The sequence below is a fragment of the Delphinapterus leucas genome, chromosome X, assembly GCF_059928025.1.
Source record: "Delphinapterus leucas isolate spDelLeu-1000000601 "Yukka" chromosome X, BTC_Dleu_Yukka2, whole genome shotgun sequence".
Lineage (NCBI taxonomy): Eukaryota > Metazoa > Chordata > Mammalia > Artiodactyla > Monodontidae > Delphinapterus > Delphinapterus leucas.
Window position 1 is genome coordinate 117,376,741 of NC_143150.1, and position 27,192 is coordinate 117,403,932.

The 27,192-nt window shown below is 38.4% G+C and overlaps 1 protein-coding gene across 2 annotated transcripts in view; it reads right to left on the reverse strand.

The window, feature by feature from the left end:
* The window catches only part of PPEF1 (protein phosphatase with EF-hand domain 1), an 80,366-nt gene that overhangs the window by 44,752 nt on the left and 8,422 nt on the right, over nucleotides 1–27,192 (reverse strand). For both annotated transcript variants that reach the window (XM_089904739.1, XM_089904740.1), the window contains exons 2-4: nucleotides 25,530–25,690; nucleotides 16,672–16,786; nucleotides 12,380–12,426 (exon numbers count right to left, since the gene is read on the reverse strand). In XM_089904739.1, the coding sequence (XP_089760865.1) occupies nucleotides 12,380–12,426; nucleotides 16,672–16,786; nucleotides 25,530–25,690 (323 nt within the window). The remainder of the gene's footprint in view (nucleotides 1–12,379; nucleotides 12,427–16,671; nucleotides 16,787–25,529; nucleotides 25,691–27,192) is intronic.

Sequence of the window (27,192 nt, forward strand, 5' to 3'; positions counted from 1 at the left end):
GATTAGCTTGGGACAGGAAGACTCCAGGGGGATGTGGATTGCCCATTCTACTCACCACCACCTACTATGAGTTTTCTCTGAAAGAACCTGATATTTGTCCTATTAAAAATGGTTATTCTCGGGCTTCCCTGGTGGTGCAGTGGTTAAGAATCCGCCTGCCAATGCAGGGGACACGGGTTCGATCACTGGTCCGGGAAGATCCCACATGCCGTGGAGCAACTAAGCCCGTGTGCCACAACTACTGAGCCTGCGTTCTACAGCCCGTGAGCCACAACTACTGAGCCTGCGTGCCACAACTACTGAAGCCCACACACCTAGAGCCTGTGCTCTGCAGCAAGAGAAGCCATGGCAATGAGAAGCCTGCGCACCACAACAAAGAGTAGCCCCCACTCACCGCAACTAGAGAAAGCCCGTGTGCAGTGAAAAAAGACCCAACACAGCCAAAAATAAATAAATAAAATTAATTAATTTAAAAAAACAAACAAAAATTAAATAAATAAAATAAAATAAAATAAAAATGGTTACTCTCATCTCTTCCTTAGGTAGAAGAGGGAAACTTCTACCCGAGGAAGAACACTAAACTAAGAGCCAAATGTCGTTCATTCTAAGGGACCCTTATTTAACTTCTCTGGGCTGTGATTCTCTCAATTTGAAAAAAGGGAATGACACTATATTCTCCACACACACCCCCCACCCCAGATCAAATGAGAGAACGGGTATGAAAGCACTCAGGAAAGTGTAAGGTACTGCCCAACTGTGAGCAGGGCTAACACACCATCAGTACACTCTGATACGATCACACCAGGTGTTACAGGCATGTGTTTTGACTTCTCACTGACCAGGGCCATATTTGTTGTTAAATATTTTGATTACCACTCCTGAGTATGAGATAATACTTTAAGATACAGTGTTAGCACAAAAAAGGACTGGGATCAGGACAAAGGTCTGGTCTTTACAGCAGCTATTCGCTCGTTTACTTCTGTACTACTAAACTCTAAGATGAAACACGTCATGCCTGGTAGAGAAATGGTTGAGTGCATTTCTACTGCATAGTAAGATAAATTCAAATGTTTAAAAAATACATTACAAAGAGAAAATTTTAAGTACTCATACATCCTAATATATGTCCTCCTTCAAAAAAGTTACCTTCAAGAAATAATGCACGTATTCTAGTTATATTAATCTTTCTCAAATGATTTTCAAATTCCTTTTTTGTTAGATTTCAAATTACATAAGAAAATCTTATTACTTTATACTCACCACCTAGTACTTATATACATTTAAAAATTTTCATATCAATATGATAGAAATAGTTGAAAAAATATAATACAAGTTGTAGCAAATAACTTAGGGATTCCAGAAATCATTATGCAATGAAACATGTCCTGAAGGCAACTGGAAACAAACAAGCAAGCAGTGGTGTAGTGTTCTGGGCCAGAAGACTTATTCTCTAATTCAGCTCCACTTTTACTCATGTGCCTGTCCTTGGGCAAGTTATTTGATCTTTATGAACTCTACTTTCCTCATCTGTTAAATGAGAACGATAACTTCCATACTTATCACACAGGGCTACTTCGGAACTCAAATGAGACTGTGTGTATAAAATTTCATGAAAACCATAAAGCACCATACAAATTAAAAGATTCGTTTTATTATGGCCTCCAAGTTATTTCTATTTTTAAGATCCCATTATTTTATATTTTCTTATACATTAACTCACATAACCTTATTCACACTGGGCTTAGATAGTGTGAGCCAGTTATAAAAATATAGGCTATTGGTCATCAAAAAGTAAAGAAAAGGGGAATGATTCTGCATCTCTGATACACTTCCTTCCCTCAGCCTTCAGCTGGCTGGGATGAGTAAGCTGGAGAAGTCTGAGAGGTGCTGAAGGCTATAGGTTCTACTGGGATGTCCAAGACTGAAGGGGGCTCAAGGAGCAGCAGCAGAGAGCCATGGAAGAACTAGGTTTGAGAGGACATGTGGACTCCTTGATTAAGAAGAGACCCTGCCTCAGAGCATGTGTGTGGTCTTGCTTGGGAGAGAGGGATCTGGATCTTACCAGAAAAAGTATAGGAGAACTTCTTTTACATCTCTGAAGCTAAAAGAATACTAATACTTGTATTTAGAGACACCTAGGAACATAGAGACTTCCTCTCACACTCTTGATGCAAGAGTAGAAAGTGTTGTGCCTCCAACTATGGAGAGGCTTAACCTAGCTTAAGCAGAAAATTAAAAATGGAAATAACCTAGTACTTAAGGGGATCCAGTAACCAGAGAGAGGCAGACCAATCAGATCTGCCAAAGTGCGATCCCCTAATGAGACAAGACCACTGGAGGAGACAGAGGACACTTTTTTTTTTTAAGAGTACCATGAAATAAAGAACAAAAAGTTAATAATTCTTGGCATGAAAAAATATGCTATTCAAATTTAAAATAGCAATAGATTGGCGCTAACTAAAAGAAGGAATGGTTGAAAAATACATTACTGACCTGAAAGAGCAAGCAGATAAAAAATCTCTCACACAGAGCAAAAGGCAAAATGATGGAAATCATGAGGAATGAGTAAAAGATTAGAGTTCAGAGCCAAGAAAACTAATGTGCCAATAATAAGCATTCCAGAATCAGGAAAAAGGAACAGATGGAGAAGAGGCAATAATTACATAAATAAGAGAGGGAATTTTCTATGGTTAAAAAGAGACTTCAGCCTGAAGTTTGAAAGAGCTCATGATTTCTATGCTCAATGAACATGTATTGATTGCTTGTTATGTACTAGATACAGTTTTAGGGTGTTAGAAACACAGAAGTAAACAATACAAAGTCCCTGCATTCAAGCAGCTTGCATTTAGAGAATCTAACACCCACATGCCCCATAGAGGAAAATACTCAAGACAATATTCTAACCAAATAATAGCAGTAACAATAAAAAGTCCTTAAGCCAGGGAAAGACTAAGAGGAAAGAATACAGATGTGAACAATGAACCTTGCAATATGTAATTAAATATAAATCAATAGCAATAATATGGAAATTGTGTTTAAGTACAAAGCAAGGATTCAAGAAATAGAAGAGACATACTATGAAGGAAATCTAATAATGGTCAAGAACTAAAAATATGGCATGAACAATAGCTAAGGATTTGCAGGAGAGGTGAAGGGAGAAAAGTAAAATTCTCTACAAATCTCATCTGAATGGGAGATGTACATGGAAAACGTGAAAACAAGTACATTTGTCTTACTGGAGGAGAGAGAGGCTAATGGTGGAGGAATAAAGTTATAGCTATTTGAGAAGTATACATACATACATCATTTATTAGAAATGTCTGGAATGGGAAGACAATGACTAATGAATGGAAAAGCACAGTAAAAGTGCCAAAGAAAACAATAATTTAAAAAACTTCACCAAAACAGCAAAAAGAAAGGAAAAAAAGGATGAAACAAAGAGAAATAAATAGTAAACAAAGTAGAATAGAAGGACATTTTTCAAAAATATGTGTTGTTGGGCTTCCCTGGTGGCGCAGTGGTTGAGAGTCCGCCTGCCGATGCAGGGGACACGGGTTCGTGCCCCGGTCTGGGAAGATCCCACATGCCACGGAGCAGCTGGGCCTGTGAGCCATGGCCGCTGAGCCTGCGCGTCCGGAGCCTGTGCTCCGCAACGGGAGAGGCCACAACAGTGAGAGGCCCGTGTACCGCAAAAAAAAAAAAAAAAAAAAATGTGTTGTTATACTAAATGTGAGTGGGTTAAATTCTACCATTAACATACCAAGACTACCAGACTACATTAAAACACAAAACTCAGGTATGTATAGTCTGTGAGAAATACACATGAGAAAAAAAAAGGGAGACTGAAAACAAGGTAAATACAACAAAGAAAAAGCAAAAATGCAAATATTAATATTAGATAGAGTGGAATTTTTAGTATTAAAAGTGCTAAACATGATGATAAAGCAACATTATATCATAATAACAGGCACTTTATAAAGAAGATACAATTCATAAATTTGTATTCAATAAACAAAAGAACAAGTTTTTGCTTTGTATATTTAGCTACTATAAATGCAAGAAGATTTTTAAAAAAATACAAACATAGTAAATCATTCAGATCAAATTATTGGTTTAAAATAATGTCCACAAATTATTTGACACTCCCTTTAAAAGGTGAAGCCTAATTTACCATTCCTTGATGTGGGCTGGACTTAGTGATTTGCTTTTAAGAAAGGAATAAGAAAAAGCAGAAGTGATGGTGTGCAACTTTGGAGACTAAGTCATAAAAGATACTGCAGCCTCCTATCTGATCTCTCTCTTGGATCACTCCCTCTGGGGAAAGCTAGCTGCTATGTCATGAGAACACTCAGGTACCCTGTGGAGAGGCCCATGTGGCTGTTTTGTCAACAGCCAGCAAGGAACTGAAATGCTGTGCCATGTGAGTCAGCAATCTTGGAAATGGGTCTGCCAACCCCAGTCAACCTTACAAATGAGTGCAGCCCTGGCCAATAGGCTTGATTGCTAGCTCATGAGAGACCTTAAGCCAGAACCACCCAGCTAAACTGCACTCAAACTTCTGAACCATAGAAACTGTGACATACTAAATGTTTGCAGTTTTAAGCCACTAAGTACTGGGGTAATTTATTACACAGAAATATACAATATACATATTTAGAAAGATATAGATGGAAAAAACTGAATATACAGTTTACCCTTGAACTACAAGTGTCCACGTATATGCAGATATTTTTCAATAGTAAATACTGCAGTACTTGAGAACCTGCTGTATAGCACAGGGAACGCCACTTTGCTGTACAGTAGAAACTAACACAACACTGTAAAACAACTATACCCCAATAAAAAATAAATAAATAAATTTCATTATATAATAGGTAAAAAAAAAAAAAACACTACAGTACTACATGGTCCATGGTTGGTTGAATCTGTGGACACAGAGGAACTGTGGATGAAGAGGACCGACAATAAGTTATTCGTGGATTAACTCTTGCATTGTTCAAGGGTCAACTGTACAACTAATGAACTTAATAGATATATGAAGAACTTTGCATCCTATGAATAGAGAATACAATTAATTTTTCATTTGTCCACAGAGGCTTCATGAGAATCAATCATATACTTGATTTCAAAGAAATCCTTAACAAATTCAAAATAAGAAACATTTCATAGAATACATTCTCATATCATAATCCAATAAAATATGAAGTAAATAAAAATATGATTCAAAAAATTCCAGCTTCTTGAATTAAGATCCTTGGAAATTAAAAATTGTAGTCTTAATAACCATTGGATCAAAGAGGAAATCAACAGCAATATTATAAGTTCAACAGAAGGCTCAGTTAAAACTAAAATTAGAAAAGATGCATTGCCTTAAATGCCTTTATTATTAAAGAAGATGCACATGAAAGACTGTATTCATCTTAAGACATTAGAAAAATAAAAATAAAACCAATCAAATAAAGATAAAAGCTGAAATTAATGAAATGGAAAACAAAAAAATGAAAGCTATATAATCCAAAGGGTGATTCTTTGAAAGAACAAATTGATAAAATTGATGATAAAACTCATCATGAGCCTGATTGAGGATAAGTGAAAAAAGAGAATAAATGTAAGATTAAAGATTGGAAAAAAGACAAAGATATACAGAAGTAAATTTTAAAACTATATATATATATATATATATATGTATATATATATAGAGAGAGAGAGAGAGAGAGAACATAATATTGGCATCTGTGGCAATGTACTTTGACAATCTAGAGAAATGGAGGATTTTCTTGAAAATTAGAAGCTACCAAAACTGATTCAAAAGAAGTAGAAAACTTCAAAAGTGCATTGGTTGCATGTTGCTTTATAGCAGAGCTCTATCTCAATTTTCAAGAGCAAATAGTTTTAATGTTACTTAAACCAGTGATTCCCATCCTTGGCTGCACATTAGAATCACATGGAGACTCCTAGGTGTCCATCAGAATCTCTGGGAGTGGGACTCAGGTATCAGTAGTTTTTTTTTCCCATTTCCTTGGGTGATTATAATGTATAGCCAAGTTTGAGAACAAGGGATTTAAGTTCCAAACCATAGAAAATGATGTAAATCTCTCCAATTTATTTCATAAGATCAATAAAACCTTAATATCAAAATTTGAGAAAAGCAACAGTCAAAATTTGAGAAAATATGTAAACATATTTTCCACTGGAATGACCAATTTTCTGGTAGTAGAACTCATCCCCAGTTAAACCAAACTTTATAGGTATTTCACCTCTACTATGAGCAATGAATACCGAATTTCTTTAGTCAAACCTAATTTTAAGCCCCTAATAGTAAGGGTCAACTAAGCCATCCACCTTACATGGCATGCTTGACACCCAATAAGTTTTAACCTTTTCAAAAAATCACACGTCTTCAAAAGATTGATTTGTGATAATGAAGCTCGTTCAACAGAAAATGTTACTGTCTGTGAAAGTGATTCTAAAAGGAGTCCTAAATATATACTGAACTTCTGTAAGTGTTGAGCCTCTGAAGGCAAAGGCAAGACATATTTGGATGTATAAGAACTGCATTGTTGAGCCAGGACTAGTTGTATTACTCTATATAGTCTGAGTTCAAATACGTTTTAGTCTTAGAATAATAAGAGAATTGGAAAACAGATAAAAAGAATAGCTAAGTCTCCTGGGACATGGGTCTCTAGGATATTTAGGCTTCTAGCTACGCTACTGAGATTTCTCTGGATTTTCTTCAAAGAAGCAAACACTGCTGCTGAGGGAACCCATCCTTCACTCAGTTCCAGTAAACCAAACTCTCTGGCTTATTCTGCAGCTGATATATAACAAACCATCTATGACATGGTGATCAAGTTGACAAATATAGAAAACCTGGGGTAACTACAACTCTGAACAGCATTAGATGACCTTCAGGGGGAAAAAAATAGCAGATCACAATTAATTAACTTGAGTAGAGATAAGGAGACCTATTTCCCACTGAAGTATTTTACATAAGACATCTAGAAGTTATCACAATTTTGGGGGGGCATTTTCCCGAGGCACATCAAACAATAACCTCTGGACCTCAACTCCACATTATTTTAATTTTTATTTCTTTTGCAAACTCTATTTTAGAGATCTGTTCTGATTATAACACACTGCCTTAATCTCAAAAGGTAAAGAATTGACTACTGTGACAGTGGGAAGCATATCAGCAATAGAGAAAAAAGAAAATATTTAATGACCTTCACAGCCGGAAAATTTGGGGCATAGGGTGTGGGGTGGAGGATGGTGGAGAAGAGAGAAAGAAAAGGAAAACAAGGCTGCGTGGCTTCCATGGACAGCATCAGTATGACACCCACAGGGGTGAGAGGTAATTAGCTTCTCTCTGTGCATGTGCAGCTCTTTTTCAACTGTAGGAGGTTTCCACACACAGCATCAATTTAACAGACTAACTTGCCAATACTTGGTCTAAAATTTCAAGCTTTCTCGTCAATGAGGAAAAGGATCTGAACGAAGTATTCCAAATTGGTCACTCTTAAGCAAGAGTGGCTGATTAAAATTAACCTTTTCAGAAAATAAAGTCTAAAAATATGACCTAACTAATGCCATGTAAATTGCTTCACTTGATGATATCTGAAGCCATATAAAGTTGGGATGCCCTTTTAGGAAAGGTGTGCCATGGTTAACCGTGTGGAACCCAGAGGAAAGAATTCCCTTCAAATCCAGATAGGACTGTGAGCTGAAACTGTCTAGCTTAGTCTTAAGGTGCTACATGATAGAATTTGTAAGGACAACCAAATATTAAAGAAACCAAAAATGTCAAAACAATCAAAAACGATCACTGGTACGGATTCCATCATGTATTGCAGCACACCACAAAAAGGATGTGGGAATAAAATCTTTTCTGATCCTTCAGAACTTTCCTTCATGATTTAGGCACTTACTAAATTACTAAAACTCTTTGAAGGGATTGTCTTAAATGTCACCTCCTCCAGGAAGTCTCCCACGACTTAGACGCCCTTCCAATGTGCTCCCTTGGAAACTCGTTTACCCCAGTTATAACATGTCTCAACCTGAACTGTCTTGTCTTTTCATTAGGTGACCTACCCCACTAAACTGTGATATCTTTGGGGCCAAAAACAGTTCCATACTCTTTCATCGCTGGGCTCTCAATCTCCACTTCCTGAACACCGTCATTGGTTAACACTCAAAATATTTCTTGCTTTCATGTGAATGCTATCATTTCACCTTTAGTCCTTTTTATAGTACTTCTTACCACCCACCTCCTCCTGTTCAATCTTTACATTAGCACTTTCCAGTTTTATATATTCCATTTAGTTTTGCCAATGGAATTAAAGAAACATTCTCTTTTTGCATCTATCTACTCCAGAGTCCTTTCCCTGATCGCACCTTAATATCTTCAACTACCTCTTGAAAAATTTTCTAATTGCCTAGGAAGTCACTTTTCCCATTTAATTTACTCAACTATTTTCCTTTTTTTATATTTTCCAAGACCTCTAGAAAAATAATTACCAGATTTTCTGTTGTGGCTATTCCCCACATACCTCCACCCCCTCCTCCTTCCTCAGATTGTAATTGTCAAAAATAGCAGGACTGTACTTCTGAACATTTATATGGTGCTATGTAGACTTAAACAAATCTCATTCCTCAAACTGCATAAATAAACTCCCTTTTGCCTTCAACTCATTCAGAAAGACTTCCCTCTGGAAATCTGGGCCTCCCTTCGGAATGGTGCTAGACTCCTGACTCCTGCAGCCCTCTGGAAGGAAAGGACCCACTCTTCCACAGGATGGAGACCTCAGGGTCAGGAGTTGGGGTGGGTCCACTTCCTCTTTAGAGCCACCAACAGACTAACACTTTGCCAGCCTCTCCTCCTTCTAGGCCCATGAGCTCTGACTAAACGTCCTTCCTCTGCATCTCATCTCTCAGTCCTAAGGCCAACCCACTTAACACACCTGCTTTCCACTTGCTTGACCTCCTCATCCCTAATATTCTCTTTCACTCATTTCAGCCACCCACATTCTGGATTCCACCTTGGACTCACCCATCCCCTAGGACTACTCCCCTTGCAACTTCCCAGCCATCCTGCTTCCTGTGCCTCCTGCCCTGACCTCAGAGAGCATGGCAATCCTTCATTCCACCCATTTCTCCCAGTTGGCTGCCATCCTGGCCTCTCTTCCTTCCCTGCCCAGACTGGATTCCGTAGCTGATCTCCAGAATTGCCCTATTTACCAGAACCCTCAGTTCCCTGCCGGCAAACCTTTGGCTGGACTTCCCAACACCAGCTCACTACCTGGATGGCCTTCTATTTCTCCTGACCCCACTCTCTGGCTACCAGGCCCTAGACCTTTGCTTAGGCCTCCTGCAGTCTCAACCGAACCTCTTCCTAAGTGCTGGCTCCATTCATCCACTCCTGGTTTGGCTTCCTCCATTCCCTTCCAAGCTCCCATTCTGAATGAATGAAATGAAAACCTTGTATTTCTATTATAATTTAGTACATTAAAAAATGCTTTTGGGGGGCTTCCCTGGTGGCGCAGCGGTTGAGCGTCCGCCTGCCGATGCAGGGGACACGGGTTCGTGCCCCGGTCCGGGAAGATCCCACATGCCGCGGAGCGGCTGGGCCCGTGAGCCATGGCCGCTGAGCCTGCGCGTCCGGAGCCTGTGCTCCGCAATGGGAGAGGCCACAACAGTGAGAGGCCCGCGTACCGCAAAAAAAAAAAAAAAAAAAAAAAAAAATGCTTTTGGATATTTATGTTGTTTTATTCACAAGACAACCTCTTATGGGGTGGAAGCTCAAGAATACTGCAGCCAAAGAAGAACTAAATAGACATTTATCCAAAAGACATACAGATGGCCAACAGGCACAAGAAAAGATACTCAACATGGCTAATTATTAGAGAAGTGCAAGTCAAAACTACAATGAGGTGTCACCTCACACCAGTCAGAATGGCCATCATCAAAAAGCCTACAAATAAATGCTGGAGAGGGTGTGGAGAAAAGGGAACCCTCCTACACTGTTGGTGGGAATGTAAATTAGTGTAAATCAGCCACTATGGAGAACAGTATGGAGGTTCCTTAAAAAGTTAAAAATAGGGACTTCCCAGGTGGCACAGTGGTTAAGAATCCGCCTGCCAATGCAGGGGACATGGGTTTGAGCCCTGCTCTGGGAAGATCCCACATGCCACAGAGCAACGAAGCCCATGCACCACAACTACTGAAGTCCACGTGCCTAGAACCCGTGCTCCGTAACAAGAGAAGCCACCGCAATGAGAAGTCCGCACACTGCAATGAAGAGTAGCCCCCGCTCGCCACAACTAGAGAAAGCCTGCGCGCAGCAACGGAGACCCAACACAGCCAAAAAAAAAAAAAAAGGTTAAAAATATGGTAACCATATGATCCAGCAATCCCACTCCTGGGCATATATCCGAAAAAGACAAAAACTCTAATTTGAAAAGATATGTGCACCCCAATGTTCATAGCATCACTATTCACAATAGCCAAGATATGGAAGTAACCTAAGTGTCCATCGACAGATGAATGGATAAAGAAGATGTGGTGTATATATATATATATATATATATATATATATATATATACACACACACACACACACAATGGAATATTACTCAGCCATAAAAAAATAATGCCATTTGCAGCAATATGGACGGACCTAGAGATTATCATACTAAGTGAAGTAAGTCAGAAAGAGAAAGACAAATACCATATGATATCACTTATATGTGGAATCTAAAAAATAATACAAATGAACTTATTTACAAAACAGAGCCAGGCTCACAGACATAGAAAACAAAATTATGGTTACCAAAGGGGAAAGTGGGGGGAGAGATAAATTAGGAGTATGGGATCAACAGATACACACTACTATATATAAAATAGGTAAATAAAAAGAATTTACTGTATAGCATAGTTTCAGGTGTACAGGAAAGTGATTCAGATATCCAAATCACTTTCCTGTATACCTGAAACTAACACAATATTGTAAATCAACTATATGTCAATACTATTTAAAAAAAAGAAAAAAGAGGGCTTCCCTGGTGGCGCAGTGGTTGGGGGTCCGCCTGCCGATGCAGGGGACACGGGTTCGTGCCCCGGTCCGGGAAGATCCCACATGCCGCGGAGCGGCTGATCCCGTGAGCCATGGCCGCTGAGCCTGCGCGTCTGGAGCCTGTGCTCCGCAACGGGAGAGGCCACAACAGTGAGAGGCCTGCGTACTTCAAAAAAAAAAAAAGAAAAAAGAAAAAAGAAAAAAGAATATTGCAGCCAAAAAAGAAATTAAGGGTCATGGAGGTTATGTGGCTTACTCAAGCTCTCACAGTCCCCAAAGAGTAAAATTGATTTCCCATCATAATAATCAGAATATATTTTCTTTCAGGCCATCTGAGACACCTATGCTATGCCCAATTATTCAACATGCTAGTTGTGGGGATGATGTATTAATCAAAAAGAGAGACAAAGGGGTACAACTGCGAAGGCAGAGGTCACCTCAGTATCAATTTTCTATATGCAATCAACCCAGAAGCAAACATTTAGGTTGCAACTGCTGGCTCAGAGAAAGAAATGAAGCCAGCCAATCGAAGAGATGCAGAGAAACTCCATGCTGGCCAAGCTGCTTTGTGCCCTCTGTGCGGGCTCCCGCAAACAAAACCCAACCAACAGGGCTTCCCTGGTGGCGCAGTGGTTGAGAGTCCGCCTGCCGGTGCAGGGGACACGGGTTCGTGCCCCGGTCCGGGAAGGTCCCACATGCCACGGAGCGGCTGGGTCCGTGAGCCATGGCCGCTGAGCCTGCGCGTCCGGAGCCTGTGCTCCGCAACGGGAGAGGCCACAACAGTGAGAGGCCCGCGTACCGCAAAAAAAAAAAAAAAAACCCAACCAACAAAGAGGAGTCATAGCACTGGAAGAGCAGCTGAGCCTGGCAATGATGAATCAGGGTGGAGAAGAGAAGAGCAGTTTGGAACTTGCTATGGGGGACTCCTTTCATGCATCATTAGTGCACAATGGGGGAAAATACTGCTGTGGCATGCTCACTTCTGAACCAAATAACAATAAAATAAAACAGACTGTTTCCCTCCCCTTCCTCTGCCATCTAGACATTTGCCATGTAATAAAGAACATAAATACAATCAGGTACAAATCCTAATGGATCTACAGATAACAATAATATTAAACAAAGACCCAAATTAAATCTTTAAAAATTTTTTGTGAAATGTGTGAAAAAAACCAAATCTTTCAACTTCTTGGATAAAAACTGTCCTATTATATCTGTATTTGTACCTATCCCTAATAAAACTAATATTATTTGTCCTAGGACTGCCTTCCCACAACAAAAATATAAATATTTAGCAAAATAATCATTTACCTTATAGTAGATCAAAAAAAGATCATCCAGTTTCCCATGCAAATCACCTGGAAATGAAATGAAAAATCGCTATTCAGTAGGAACAAGAATTTAAAAACTGAAAAGACAAAAACTCTAATTTGAAAAGATACGTAACAGAATTTAAAAACTGAAATACTACTGATATACTCCAAGCGTTTTCAGGACATCGGGTTTTTACCCTATGATGATATTAATTCAACAGACAATTTGTTTCCATAGCACTCTATGGAAACTTTGTCCCCTTTCCTATAGGGGACAGCATCCGATGTGGCAATTACCTATTCACTCCTGCCATTTATGGGCCTCCCTTCGGGATGGGCCTCTGTGCCAAGTGCTCTGTGCCACTCTGTGCCAAGTGCTAGACTAAGGGTTTACGTGAACTGTCTTGTTCAATCCTTACAACCACTCTATGAGATGGGTATTGTTTTCATCATACTCATTTTACGAATGAGGCTCGGAGTAGTTAAGTAACTTATGCAAAGTTGCCCAGCTACCAAGTAGCAGAGCTGGAATTCAAACTCAACTTTATCTCTCTTCAAAAGTGAAGCTCTGGGCTTCCCTGGTGGCACAGCGGTTGAGAGTCCGCCTGCCGATGCAGGGGACACGGGTTCGTGCCCCAGTCCGGGAGGATCCCACGTGCCCCAAAGCGGCTGGGCCCGTGAGCCGTGGCCACTGGGCGTGCGCGTCCGGAGCCTGTGCTCCGCAACGGGAGAGGCCACAACAGTGAGAGGCCCGCGCACCGCAAAAAAAAAAAACACACAAAAAAAACTGAAGCTCTTAGTGATTGTTCTATACTACCTACACTGTAATCTCTAGGAGAACAGCAGTATCATCTATATTGGCATTAAACCCCAAATGCCTCCCATAGTACCTGCTGCATAGTAGGCACTCAATAATTAAGTTTAATTTCTAAATGCAAAGGTTTTTAAAGCCACATTTTCAAAAATATGCTCCAGCAGTAGCATCTGAAACTTAAAAATTTTGAGTAGATAGTTGACATTCTCTTGATGAGACTATTAGAGAAAACAAAAATGAAAGCATGGCTTTATAAAACTCAGCCAACTAAGGGAAAACATATAAATAGATGAAGCCATTAATTTAAAAACAAGAGTAAATATGTGAGTATTCAAAAGCCCTATTTGGATAACTATTTCTAGGTAAATATTTGACTTTCATAACCTCTGATCATAAATTTTTATTCCTTGTATCCAACTTAATTACCAAATATAATTTAATTCAGGAATACTTTTCCTCAGTTTGCTTAAAATGCTACAACCAAACTTAACCAAATATATACAAGAGATGACTCCAATTATAATGGGAATAATAAAATTAAAATCCTACATCACCAGCACTTATTTATAAAATGACTACAATATTAAGAGCATATTAATACTACCGTATACTTAAATCTCATTGCTCTCACTCCAAATCTAAGGAAATAAAAATGGAAGGACTTTACTTATCAGTTAAATATATATTTTTAATTATTTTGTTTTCCTAATTTTCTTCAGGATACTCCAATAAAGATGGTTAAAAAAAAAAACCAACAACTTTAGCTAAGAAAATATGAGCTCATTCACTCAGCAGCTACATTATGCTGCTTTAAAGGAGAGGCACCAATGTACACCATTGAGAATAAAGGTGCCTTTCGGGCTGACACAGCAGAGGCATGTATATGTTTGCCAAATCTGTGTGTGGTTAGTGCTTCTGAGGCCACATCAGAAAAATATGAGTTCTGATGGCAGGGAGGAATTTCTGAGAAGGAGACAAGCATAATAATAAAAATGCTGTGAGTCAGGTATTCTGTAGAATTTGTTTAATTGGGAGCTTTAGAATATCTGCAATGCCTTAATGGACAAAGTATTTCACTTCATATCAATAAAACAAGCTACTATTAGCAGCTTTGGTTCCAGTTAAAAAAAAAGCAAAAAACAAAAAACCCCAAAGATTTGGGTAGTCAGAACTGTTGCAGCTGGTATGCTAATAAATGAATTGGTTTCAGCATATTAAGAGTTGAGGCTATACAAATATTTTTATTTTCATTTTTTTCATAAGCTGCCTTATTATTTTTTAATTAATTAATTAATTAGGCTGCTCCAGGTCTTAGCTGCGGCACGTGGGATCTTCGTTGCCGCGTGTAGGATCTTCCTTGCAGCATGCAGGGTCTCTAGTTGCGGCATGCAAACTCTTAGTTGAGGCATGTGGAACCTAGTTCCCTGACCAGGGATCAAACCTGGGCCCCCTGCATTGGGAGCACTTAGCCACTGGACCACCAGGGAACTCCCTAAAAATATTTTTAACTTCTAGTTGGACAGCAAGAGATAAAACTCAATGTATCATGGAAAGGCAGCCACAGAAAGATATTTCCACTGCATACAAAAACCTAAGTGCATAACTGGTTATCATTTATAACATAAACTAAAACACCTACTATATTTCATGCACGTTGAGAAATGTGTAGCATGTTTAGATGTGCATGTAAAAAAATGCATCTGGAAATTAAAATAATGGTAAAGATTCATCATAATTTCTCCCCCTTTCCTAATACTGTCTTAAACAGAGGATGTTTATGAAAATATGGCCCTGATTTTAAATTTTATTTTAAATGATGACCAAATTTTTCTAAGTTCAATGGGGCTATTAAAGACAGAAAATAATAATTCCTAAGCTATGGGAACCTATGGGCCTTGGTTTTTCCTTCTATCAATGGTGCTACATGGAAAAAGTCTGGAAATAAATGCCCTGCCAAGATGTGGGTATCTTTAAAATAATGGAGCTGTCCAATCAATCCATTCCCTAGTCCTTGTCTCATGATGGAAAATGAAACATCAGTCAGGGCAGTGCATGATGGGAGTTGGGATAGCAGATACGGAGTTGGCTCTAACCTGGGATGCAGAAGATCTGATTTTTAATTCTGACTCTGCCACTAACCAGCTGAGTAAGCTGAGGTGGAGAGAGGGCGACAAGTTACTACACAGAAATGCATGGAAGGCAATACACTTTTCTCTCTGGGCCTCAATTTCATCCGTAAGAGCAAGGGATAGACTAGATGGTCTCTGTAAGAACCACTCAGTTCTTACACTGCATGATTCCAGGACTTACATGCCCTCTAATTAATTCATGTCTTCTTCCAGATCCTTTTATGCAAAGCTAAGTCTCCAATGGCAACTGGAGGTATACTGGAAACATATGGGAGCAGATCACACTCCCTGTTTGGCCTATTATATACACTCTGAGAGCAAACCTCGCCTTGGCTCCAGAGGCTTCATGGGTTGGCATCGCTTCCTGAGCCTCATGACCCAAAATTCTTTATCTCCATGAAAAGTAAGTGCTGATGAGGCCTTAAATAAAAGGTCCCCACTGCTGAGATGCATCGTCTGGAAGGCAGAGATGTGGTGGCCTGATTCGGTTGGCATTGAACCATTAAGGACTCTTCAAAAGCCTGAGTCAGGACATGTCAAGGAGCACGTACTGCTACATCAAGTCCCTGTCGCCACTATCAGATGCTCGAATGGAAATAGTTTAATTAGACTGTCAAATCCATTCTACCTGCCAGAGTAAAAGAAACATGGGCAAAAATTGATTTGGAAAATAACAATCACTGTTTTGTAACCTAAAGGCTTAATTAGAAGTTAAGGGAATTGCTGTTCCTTCCACGCACTCCATTCTCAGACAGTTGCAAGCACGCTGAGCACCAACTGTGTTGAATTTCAATGTGTACTGCTTCTTGAAGCAATATCCTGTCAGACTGGCCTATATGATAACAAAATCTCAGCTCTTGTTATTTAGAAGAACAAGGAACAGATTTCTGGGACATTCCCACTCTTCTAAAAGCTGCAGAGACCAGGTGGAAAAATCTAAAACAGCAGCCGAGGGCAGAGAAGAATTTAGTCTCCACCCTGCTTTTTTCTCTTCCCAGCATAAGTGGCATGCAGAGGCCCACCTAGAAAAAGCTACATTGAACAAAGATAATGAGAGCCAGAGGGAGGGCAAAGAACACTTATTCCACCCATGGGTGATTTTCTGTATTAAAATGCTGCCTGCCTTTATAAAAAGCTATGAGTTCTTTAATTTCTCACATAATTAATTCCTGCCAGCTGGTATGCAAAACAAAGACAAGATAGGAAACAGTACTATCATGATAGAAAACTCTATATTAACACTTTTCCCTTAACACAGTCCAATTTACACAGTTTTCAAGTTAGGCCAATGATGTAGAACCAAGAGGCTCCTAAATATTAATTTGGCAACACTGCTCTGAAACTTACCACAGATTGTTATCTCTTTGGAGGGAGAAGTTTTTATGTGAGTGAAATTCGGCATTTGCTGCAGGAGCTTCTTGGTTTCAAATAGCACCTCTAAGACATAATAAGCATGAAGTATCTGTGAGGGCGAAGGAGAGGAAATAGATATAATGAACTAGGAGAAAAGGCATGAGTGTGTAGAAAGCAATATAGGTGGAACATATGAGCACGTTTCAGGTAGCTGTAGTTCACGACAACCTCTAAATTATTTTTAAATAGATTATCCTAGCATAGTATCTGGCACATAATAAGCCCTCACTACAGATATGTAAGTTGAATGAATGAATGGTTCCTAGGACGTCTATATTCTCATGTTCTTAATTGACATCACCCATTCACAGAACATTTCTTATTATTCTTGGTCCTTAGAGCCCAAGAGAGGTGACAAGAAAAAAAGGAGACTTCCTTGCCCTAAGGAAATGTGCAGGCAAAAAAGTAAAGAAAAGAGAAGGAGGGAAAAGAGAGAGAAGTAGAAAGGGAGAAGCAGAGAGATTGTTCAAGAGGAGCTGCTTTGCATTTGCTTGCGACCTCCTGCCCTGGGGCTGGGAATTAGATGGGGGTGCTGGGTTAGGAGGTCTCACAAGGTAGCCAGACAGGCCCCAAGGGACTCCTGAGCCAGGTGTCCTAGGTGTGGCTCAATATTTGGTGCACAGACATGAGTTTACAGGACAGCAAGCACACTTATATACAAGTGTAAGTATAGAACATATTGCCAATTCAAATAAACCATTCAGATTAGCTCCTATTATGACTATTCACCCCTTGATCTCCTCCAGTTACAGTGTTGATGACAGCATTGTTTTGGACAGATTTACTGGGTTTTCTCTTCCAGGCTTTTCTGTTTGTTTGTTTTTAAATAGAGTGTGTTGTTCTCTCTTTTTTTTAATTATGAACTATTCCAAATACATAATTCAAAAAGTGATGTAGCTGATACAAATTTAACAGATGCTAACACCACTTTCTAGTCAGGAGTGTCTGCGCCTGTACTGTCCAATGCAGTAGACACTGGTCACATGGGGCTATTGACCACTTGAAATGGGGTCAGTCAAAATTGAGATGTCATGTAAGCATAAAATACGCATTGGATTTTAAAGACAGTATGAAAAAAAAAAGTAAAACATCTCATTAAAAACTTTTAATATGAATACATATTAAAATGATAATTTTATATGTTGGAGTAAATAAAATACATTATTAAAATTAATTTCACTTGTTTCTTTTTGCCTTTATAATGTTGACTACTAGAAGATTTTAAATTATGTATGTGGATCACATTATATTCCTATTGGACAGCACTGGTTTAGATTATTGGAGGCTGAGAGAGAGGTCATATCTACATATTGTTCAGATAACGCTTTGGGCATGGGATTCAGGACAGACGGAACCCTTTGGAACAATCCTATCTCGTGGTGTCCTGAAATTTCCATTTCCACTTCCTATTAAAATAATGAAATTATTTTCCATTTCTACTTCCTATTAAAATTATTTAATCATGAAATTCTCCAAACTTTTTTTTTTTAAAAAAAACCAGGAAGCAGGATTGGAAGCAATGTGAGAATTAGGAGGAAAGAGAAGGTCCCCTGGATGTTAATTAGTGGGGAGCAACCCACATTTCCTGTCTCTCCAAACCTAATGGATTGCTAAGGATTTTCCCCACAAAAGCATTCTAAATCGGTGAGTCAAATCTTTAGCCAGATTTTAAAGGAACAGGCAAAACACTCTGATAGCATGATTTATTTTAATTTCCATATTTAATTTATTGATTCCCAAAACTGGCTTCTGTGTTACCTTAAGTTGCCACTGTAGACTTTCTGGACCATTTGTAGTGCTAATCAGAGTAATTACTGTCTGAAAAGGCAGTTGTTTTATTAAGTTAAATTAACAAATAATCATTGAGGATATATTGCAACAACAGAAAATCCCTATTATGAAAATGGTTTTTCTGGGTCCTTTTTCAATTGGTTAAAATCACTTTGGTATTATTAGTCCCTACAAAGCCAGTCTACTTCTCTTTAAGTAGCATTATAATCATGTTTATAGCAATATTAAATACTCAAAAGAGTTAACTCAGAAGTTGATTTCTATGTTTACAAATATATTCAGATTAAATGGCAACTTGAATAAAATACTCACATTCTTTTAAAGGCACTGAGGGAGGAAAATATTACTTTGAAAGGATTTTCTTTTTAAAACAGTAACTAGTTTTTAAATGAAAAAAAAAACCCCACATTTCTAAAGTTGAAATAAAAATTTAAACAGCAAAAAGGAGTATAATAATGAAAAGCAATTTTCCTTCTTCCCCAGACTTCAGTCTCCTTTCCCTATTCCCCAAAACAGCCACTGTTAAGAGTATCTTGAGTGTCTTTCCAAAAAATATTCTATGCACTTGCAAGCATATAAAAATCAATATAACCAGGCTTCCCTGGTGGCACAGTGGTTAGGAATCCACCTGCCAATGCAGGGGACACGGGTTCAAGCCCTGGTCCGGGAAGATCCCACATGCCGCGGAGCAACTAAGCCCGTGTGCCACAACTACTGAGTCTGTGCTCTAGAGCCCGCGAGCCACAACTACTGAAGCCTGCACGCCACAACTACTGAAGGCCTCGCGTCCAGAGCCCATGCACCGCAACAAGAGAAGCCACTGCAATGAGAAGCCCGCGCACCGCAACGAAGAGTAACCCCTACTTGCCGCAACTAGAGAAAGCCCGCACGCAGCAATGAAGACCCAACGCAGCCAAAAACAATAAATAAATAAAATAAATTTAAAAAAATCAATATAACCACATATGAATATGCAAACACATGTATAGGTACATAATCCCTTAAATAAAATGTGGTATATTCACACAAAGGAATATTATTCGACCAAAAATAGGAATGAGGTACTGACTGATACATGCTACAACATGAATGAACCTTGAAAACATTATACCAAGCAGAAGCCACCAGACACAAAAGGCACATATTATATGATTCCATTTATATAAAATGCACAGATTAGGCAAATCTGTAGAGACAGAAAGTAAACTAGTGGTTGCCAGGGACTAGGGAGAAGAGGGAATGAGGTACAGGGTTTTGTTTTGAAGATGATAAAAATGTTCTGGAATTAGATAGTGGTGATGGTTGCACCACATTGTGAATATACTAAAAACCAATGAATCATACACTTTATTTAAAATGGTTAAAACAATCAATTTTATGTGATGTGACTTTTATCTCAATTTTTAAAAATCAAAATATATAATGCTTATTAATTTTGTTAACAAATGGGAGCACATTGTACACTATGTTGAACCTTTTATTCTTCCCTTAGCATCATATATTTTTCATTTTTATAAAATCGAAATTGTCTATCTTTTCTATTATAGCTCCTTGAATTTTTGCCATAGCTTTTATGTCCTTGAGCATATTAAGCATATTTATTTTCAACTCTGAGTCTGATAATGCCATTATTGAAAAACTCTATAGGTTTGTTTCCATTGTTTGCTGTTTGCCTCAGTTTTCTTTTGTGAATCTTGCATCCTCCTGTGCCTGGTTAACATTTGTGTTAAGTTCTGGATACTGTATATGAAAACTTGAAGAAATCATTTAAGGCCCTATTTTCTTACAGAGAGGGTTGAAATTTTCTCTTGGCAGGTGGCTAGGAGCACTAGCTGTCTAGGATGATATCAATTCAATTTCAGGAATTAGATGATTCAAAATTTTGCTTCAGTCCCTACAGAGCCAGTACTTCTCATTCACTCTTACTCCTAGGGTACACCCTTAAGGTCCTAACCTGAGAATGAGGGTTCTGGGGTGATGTCAGAAAATAATGAAGTAGGTAGTTCCAAGATCCCATCCCTCTGCAGAAACACTGAAAAATCAAGCCAAAAAACCAGATCAAACAAACAAAAAAACCTGTCAGACCCAACTTTGTCAGAACTCTGGAAGATAGTCAAAGCTCACAGCAACCAATGCTGAATTAAGAAAGAGGCAACTTAAAAATGGCACAGTGCAAGCAGAAAGAAAAGGCTAAGATGGATTTGTGAACAGCCAGACTAAGCAGTAAAGGAGTGTACCAACACAGAGCCAATCTGCAAAGACTAGATTTTCCTTGCTTCCCTTTCCTTCCCTTCTGTTCCCTTCCCTTCTTTCTTTCCCTCTCCCTCTTTCTCCCCCCTCCCTCTTTCTTTCCCTCTTTCCTCCTTTCTTTCCTCCTCCCTCCCTCCTCCTCCCTTCTCTCTCTCTCTCTCTCTCTCTCTCTCTCCCTCTCTCTCTTTCTCTCTCTCTCTCTCTCTCTCTCTCTCTCTCTTTCTTTCTTTCTTTCTTTCTTAATGGCTCTTGGTGTTCAAGGAAATCTCTTTCGAAACACTAGGTGAACACAGCCTAAAAGAAAAGAAACTTTGGAGACCTCACACCCAACTAGACCTAAGAGACATCTATAGACTACTCCACCCAAAACAGCAGACTACACATTTTTTTACAAGTGCACATGGAACATTCTCTAGGATAGACCAGATGTTAGGCTACAAAACAAGCCTCAATACATTCTAAAAGACTGGAATCATACAAAGTATCTTCTCTGACCACAGTGGAATGAAACTAGAAATCAATAACAGAAGGAAAACTGGAAAGTTCACAAATATGTGGAAATTAAACAACATACTCTTGAATATGTTGAAGAAATCACGAGGGAAATTAGAAAATACTTTGAGATGAACAAAAATTAAAACACAACATACCAAAACTTATGGGATACAGTAAAAGCAATGCTCAATGAGCAATGTATGGCTGTAAATGCCTACATTAAGAAAGAAGAAAGATCTCGAATGAAAAGCCTGACTTAATGCTTAACACATTATTGACCAGAGACACATTAATATGTCTTTTGTTATCTGAACATCATTGACCAGAGACATATCAATACGTTTTTAGAGAGTGATACAATTAACATCACCATGCAAAGTTGTTAGAGCTTAAAACTGATCAAGCGTTCATTATATAACTTATGATTGTCATCATCATTCACATTTTGCTCCATTAGGTTTTTGCTCCAACCTTGTGTATATCATAAACGTAAAATTTTCAAAAATGACACATTGTGAAATTTTGAGTGAAGAAGAACTGTTCGGTGAATTTTATGCAGAAACTTTCTCTGACTGTCCAAGCAACATATATACTAGTGTCCAGAAGATGACAGTTCTTCAGAATATAGTTCTGATTCAGACGATGTGAATATAAGACCAACAAAAAGACAAAAAACCTTAGTGATTGATTCTGATACGGAAAGTGAAAATGAAACTCGTGGTGCTGGAGAATGCTCCTTTGCTTCTACAGAAGAGTGGATAGAAGACAACATTTCACAAAAATTAGAAGACTTTACAGGTGTGTCAGATATAACTACTGAATGTAATAACCTGCAAAGTGTTAGTGAAATAACAGAATTGACTTTCTGGCCAGCCAAAATAAAAATCGCCAGCCACAGGCATTAGTTTCTACAAAAATCCCCCCATCAGTAATGAGTTAAGGAGCTAGAAGAAGAAGAGCAAATTAAACGGAAAGCCAGCAGAAGGAAGAAGATAGGGATTAGAGTGCAGATAAATGAAATAGAGAACAGAAAACCAATAGAATCAACAAAACCAAAAGTTGGTTCTTTGAAAAGAGCTACAAAATTGACAAAATTTTACCTAGACTGGCCAAGAAAAGAGAGAAAGTGCAAATAACTATAATCAGAAATGAAAATGGGGACATTACCACTGACCTCAAAGAAATAAAAAGAATTATAAGAGAATATTATGAACAACTGTATACTAACAAATTAGATAACTTAGATGAAATGGACAAATTCCTGGAAACACACACATTATCAAAACACTCAAGAAGAAATAGAAAATCTGAACAGATCTAGAACACACAGAGATTGAATCACTAATCACAAACTTCCTAACAAAGAAAAGTGCAAGACCAGACAGCTTCACTGGTGAACTCTATGAAACGTTTAAAGAAGTAACACCAATCCTTCTCAAACTCTTCTAAAAAATAGAATAGAAGGAAGCAATTCCTAACTCATTTCATGAGGACAGTATTACCTTGATATCAAAGCCAGATAAAGACACCACACAAAAAGAAAATACAGACCAGTATCCCTTACAAATAAAATGCAAAAATCCTTGACAAGATACCAGCAAACCAAATCCAACAGAATTTCTAAAGAATTATATACCATAACCAAGTGGGATTTATTCCAGGAATATAAGAGTGGTTCAACATAAGAAAACTAACCAATGTAATACACAACATTACTATAATGAAGGGAAAAAAACACACAATCATCTCAACTAATGCAGAAAAAGTATTTGACAAATTCCAACACCTTTTCATGATAAAGCCACTCAGAAAACTAGGAATAGATGGACACTTCCTCAACTTGATAAACAGCATTTATTAAAAACAAAACAAAACAAAACCATAACTAACATCAAACTCAATGGTGAAAAGATTAAAAGCTCTCTCCCTAAGATCAGGAACAAGAAAAGCATGTCCACTCTCACCACTGCTATTCAACATTATACTGGAAATCCTAGCCAAAGCAGTTAGGCAAGAAAAAGAAATAAAAGGCATCTAAACCAGAAACGAAGAAGTAAAACTCTATTCACAGATGATGTGATCCTGTATATAGAATATCCAAAATAATACACACACACACACACACACACACACACACCCCTATTAGAGCTAATAAATGAATTCAGCAACGTTGCAGAGTAAAAGATCAACCCACAAAAATCAATTGTGTTTCTATACACCAACAATGAACAGTTCAAAAGGGAATTAAGAAAGCAATTCGTTTTATAATAGCAACCAAAAGAATAAAATACCTAGGAATAAATTTAAGGTAGTGAAAGACTTGTACACTGAAAAGTATAAAATTATAAAGCATAGCTGAAGGAAATTAAAGAAGATCCAAATAAATGGAAAAACATCCCATGTTCATGGATTAGAAGACTTAATATTGTCAAGAAGACAATACTACCCAAAGCAATCTACAGATTCAGTGCAACCCCTACCAAAATCTCAGTGGGCTTTTTTGCATAAATGGAAAAGTCAATCTTCAAATTCACTGCAAGGGACCCTAAATGCCAAAACAATATTGAAAAAGAATAACAAAGTCAAAGGATTGACACTTCCTGATTTCAAAACTTACCACAAAGCTACAGTAATCAAGACAGTGTGGTACTGGCATAAGGACAGACACACACACCAACGGAAAAGAATTGGGAGTCCAGAAATAAATCCAGACAGCTATGGCCTATTAATTTTTTACAAAGGAACCAAAACCATTCAATGGGGAAAGAACAGATTCTTCAACAAAAGGTATAGGGACAACTGCATATCCACATGCAAAGAATGAAGTTGGACCCATACCTCATACCATATAGAGATGTTAACTGAAAATGGCTCATAGAGCTAAATGTCAGAGCTAAAACTATAAAATTCTTAAAAGAAAACATAGGGGTAAACCTTCATGACCTTGGATTTAGCAATGGATTCTTAGATATGATGCCAAAACACAAGCAACGAAAGAAAAAAGGAGATAAGTTGGACATCATCAAAATTAGAAACTTTTGTGCCTCAAAAGACATTATTAAGAAAGTAACAAGACAACCTACAGAATGGGAGAAAATATTTGCAAATTGTATATCTGATAAGGGACTTGTATCCAGAATATATAAAGAACCCTTACAACTCAATAGTAAAAAGACAAATAACCTGATTTTAAAATGGGCAAAGGATCTGAACAGACATTTCTCTAAAGAATGTGTACAAATGGCCAGTAAGCATGAAAAGATGCTCAACATCTTAGCCATTAGGGAAATGCATATGAGAACCACAATTAGATACCACTTTACACACAACTAGGATAGCTATAATAAAATTAAAAATTTTTTAAAAACATAAAATAACAAGTGTTGGCAAAAAATGTGGAGAAACTGGAACCCTCACCTATTACTAGTGGTAATGTAAAATGGTGCAGCCACTGTGGAAAACAATTTAGCAGTTCCTCAAAACGTTAAACATTGAGTCACCATATGACTCAGCAATTCCACTCCTAGATATAGAAACAACAGAATTGAAAACATATGTTCATATAAAAACTTACACATAAATGTTCATGGCAGCATTGCTCATAATAGCCAAAAGGTAGAAAAAATCCAAATGTTCATCCACTGATGAATGGATAAAAATGTGGTATACTCATATAATAGAATATTAGTCAGCCATAAAAATAAAGGAGTGATGAAACATACTATGGCATGAATGAACCTTAAAAACATTATGCTACGGGAAATAAGCCACATACAAAAGGAAACATATTACATGATTCCGTTTGTACAAAATATCCAGAAGAGACAAATCCACAGAGACAGAAAGTAGAACAGTGGTTGCCAGGAGTGGGGGAGGAGGGAATGGTAATGGGTACGGCACTTCTTTTGGGGGTGAAGAAAATGTTCTGGAATTAGATATTAGTGATTGTTACACAATCTTGTGAATGTACTAAAAAGCACTGAATCAATCATACACTTTAAAATGGTGAATTTTATAGTATGTGAATTAAACCTCAGAAAAAGAACAAGGAAATACTGTAAGCCAATAGACAGAGAGGAGGTTTCTGTGCACCTGAGATTTGTATTTAATGGGTTAAGCAAAGCAGAGGGTAGCTCTCACTTAATGTGAAGTTTTTCCCCAAGGGAATGCATTTCTGCTGTAGTATTTTCATCTATTCATTCAACAGATGGCACATGTTACGTACAAGAATCAGGACAGTATCTGCTTCTACTTGCCTGTTGTTGCTTGAAGGCCTCAATAAGTAAATCAATATCAGTAAAAGTGAGAGGAAATTGCAGCCGAGGACCACAGTAGGAGTCTGGGACGTCTATCGACACCCAATAGTCCTGTCTATCCTTGTCCTGGATGTTGCTGTCAAAAAGGTGAGTTACCAATTCTGGAAATGGAAAGACAGAAAAGGGGGGGAAAAATCTACATTCCCATACTTAAAATGCAATAAATAACTTCTTGAATACCTAGCCCATGTAAGGCACTGTGCTAAGTGTTATGAATACCAAGATAACCCACACATAACCATGAGGAACGATTTGTTCTGAGATCAGTAGGTACATTCACATGAAGCATCATTATCCCTTCCCAGGTGGACATTTTACCAAAGCAGTGAGTTCATCAGCGGGGAGGAGAGGGAGGAGCACAGGGAAAACTGGTCAATCAAGGTATTTTGATGCTCTGAAGCTCTAACTCTACATTTTTTTTGCCCACTCTAATATCTCAGATTTTTACTAATAGGGCTAGAAACATAACAATGCATTGTATTTGGTTCAAATATCTGTGGCTATTCAGAATCTACAGAAAATTAAATGGCAACATTTAATTTTTCCCTGTTAAACACTTCAAATTTTACTTACGTAATTGATTTGTTTCTCTCGTCACATAAAAACCAATTTTCTGACATGATTTTCTTTTTCTTCTTGGTAACAAACCATAGGCAGAAATTCCCAAAGGACCTCTCTCTTGAAGAGATATTTCTGTGTAACGGATTACCTGCACTGCCCATTTCAGTAGGTGCTGAGACCCAGGATCTCTTTCTTGCTAGACTGCCTATGAAACAGTCAGCCCAAGAAAAGAAATCCGGCCAATTCAGGTGGAGAAAGATGAAAAGTGATACGGTAGATTGATTGCAAAAGTATCCCCAATTCTCTACTCCAACCTCTAGTCATGCTCTTTTTAATGTGATTTTGCAGCCACCCTCATCAAGAGTGTCCTTCCCCAGACCTTGAAGCTGGGTTGGGTTTGTGACTTGAGTTGGACTTAAGAATATGGTGGAAGTGTTATGTACCAGTTCCAAGCCGGCCTCAGGAGGCCTTGTATGCTTCCATGCTCTCTCTTTTGAAACTGTGCCACTACCACAAATCCCAGGCTAGTCTACTGAAAGCTCCAAGACCATGTGAAGCAGAGCTGAGTCACCCAAGCCACGGCCATCCTAGATCAGCCACCCGCCAGCAGACCTGTAAACACGAGGGAACTCCAACCAAGACCCAAAAAACTGCCAAATCAAGTCTGCCAAGATCAGCAGAAGTGCTCAGCTGATCTGTACACTTGTGAGCAAAACGAAATGTTTATTACATGCTACTGAGCTATTATAGTTGTTTAATACACAGTATTATTGCAGTAACAGATAACTGATAGAGAGGACAATGACATACTCTTCAGCTCATTAATACTGAATTGCTACTAAGCTCATTAATTAGAAGTTCTCTAGGGCTTCCCTGGTGGCGCAGTGGTTGAGAATCCGCCTGCCAATGCAGGGGACACGGGTTGAAGCCCTGCCTGGTCTGGGAAGATCCCACATGCGACGGAGCAACTAAGCCTGTGTGCCACAACTACTGAGCCTGCGTGCCACAACTACTGAAACCCGCACGCCTAGAGCCTGTACTC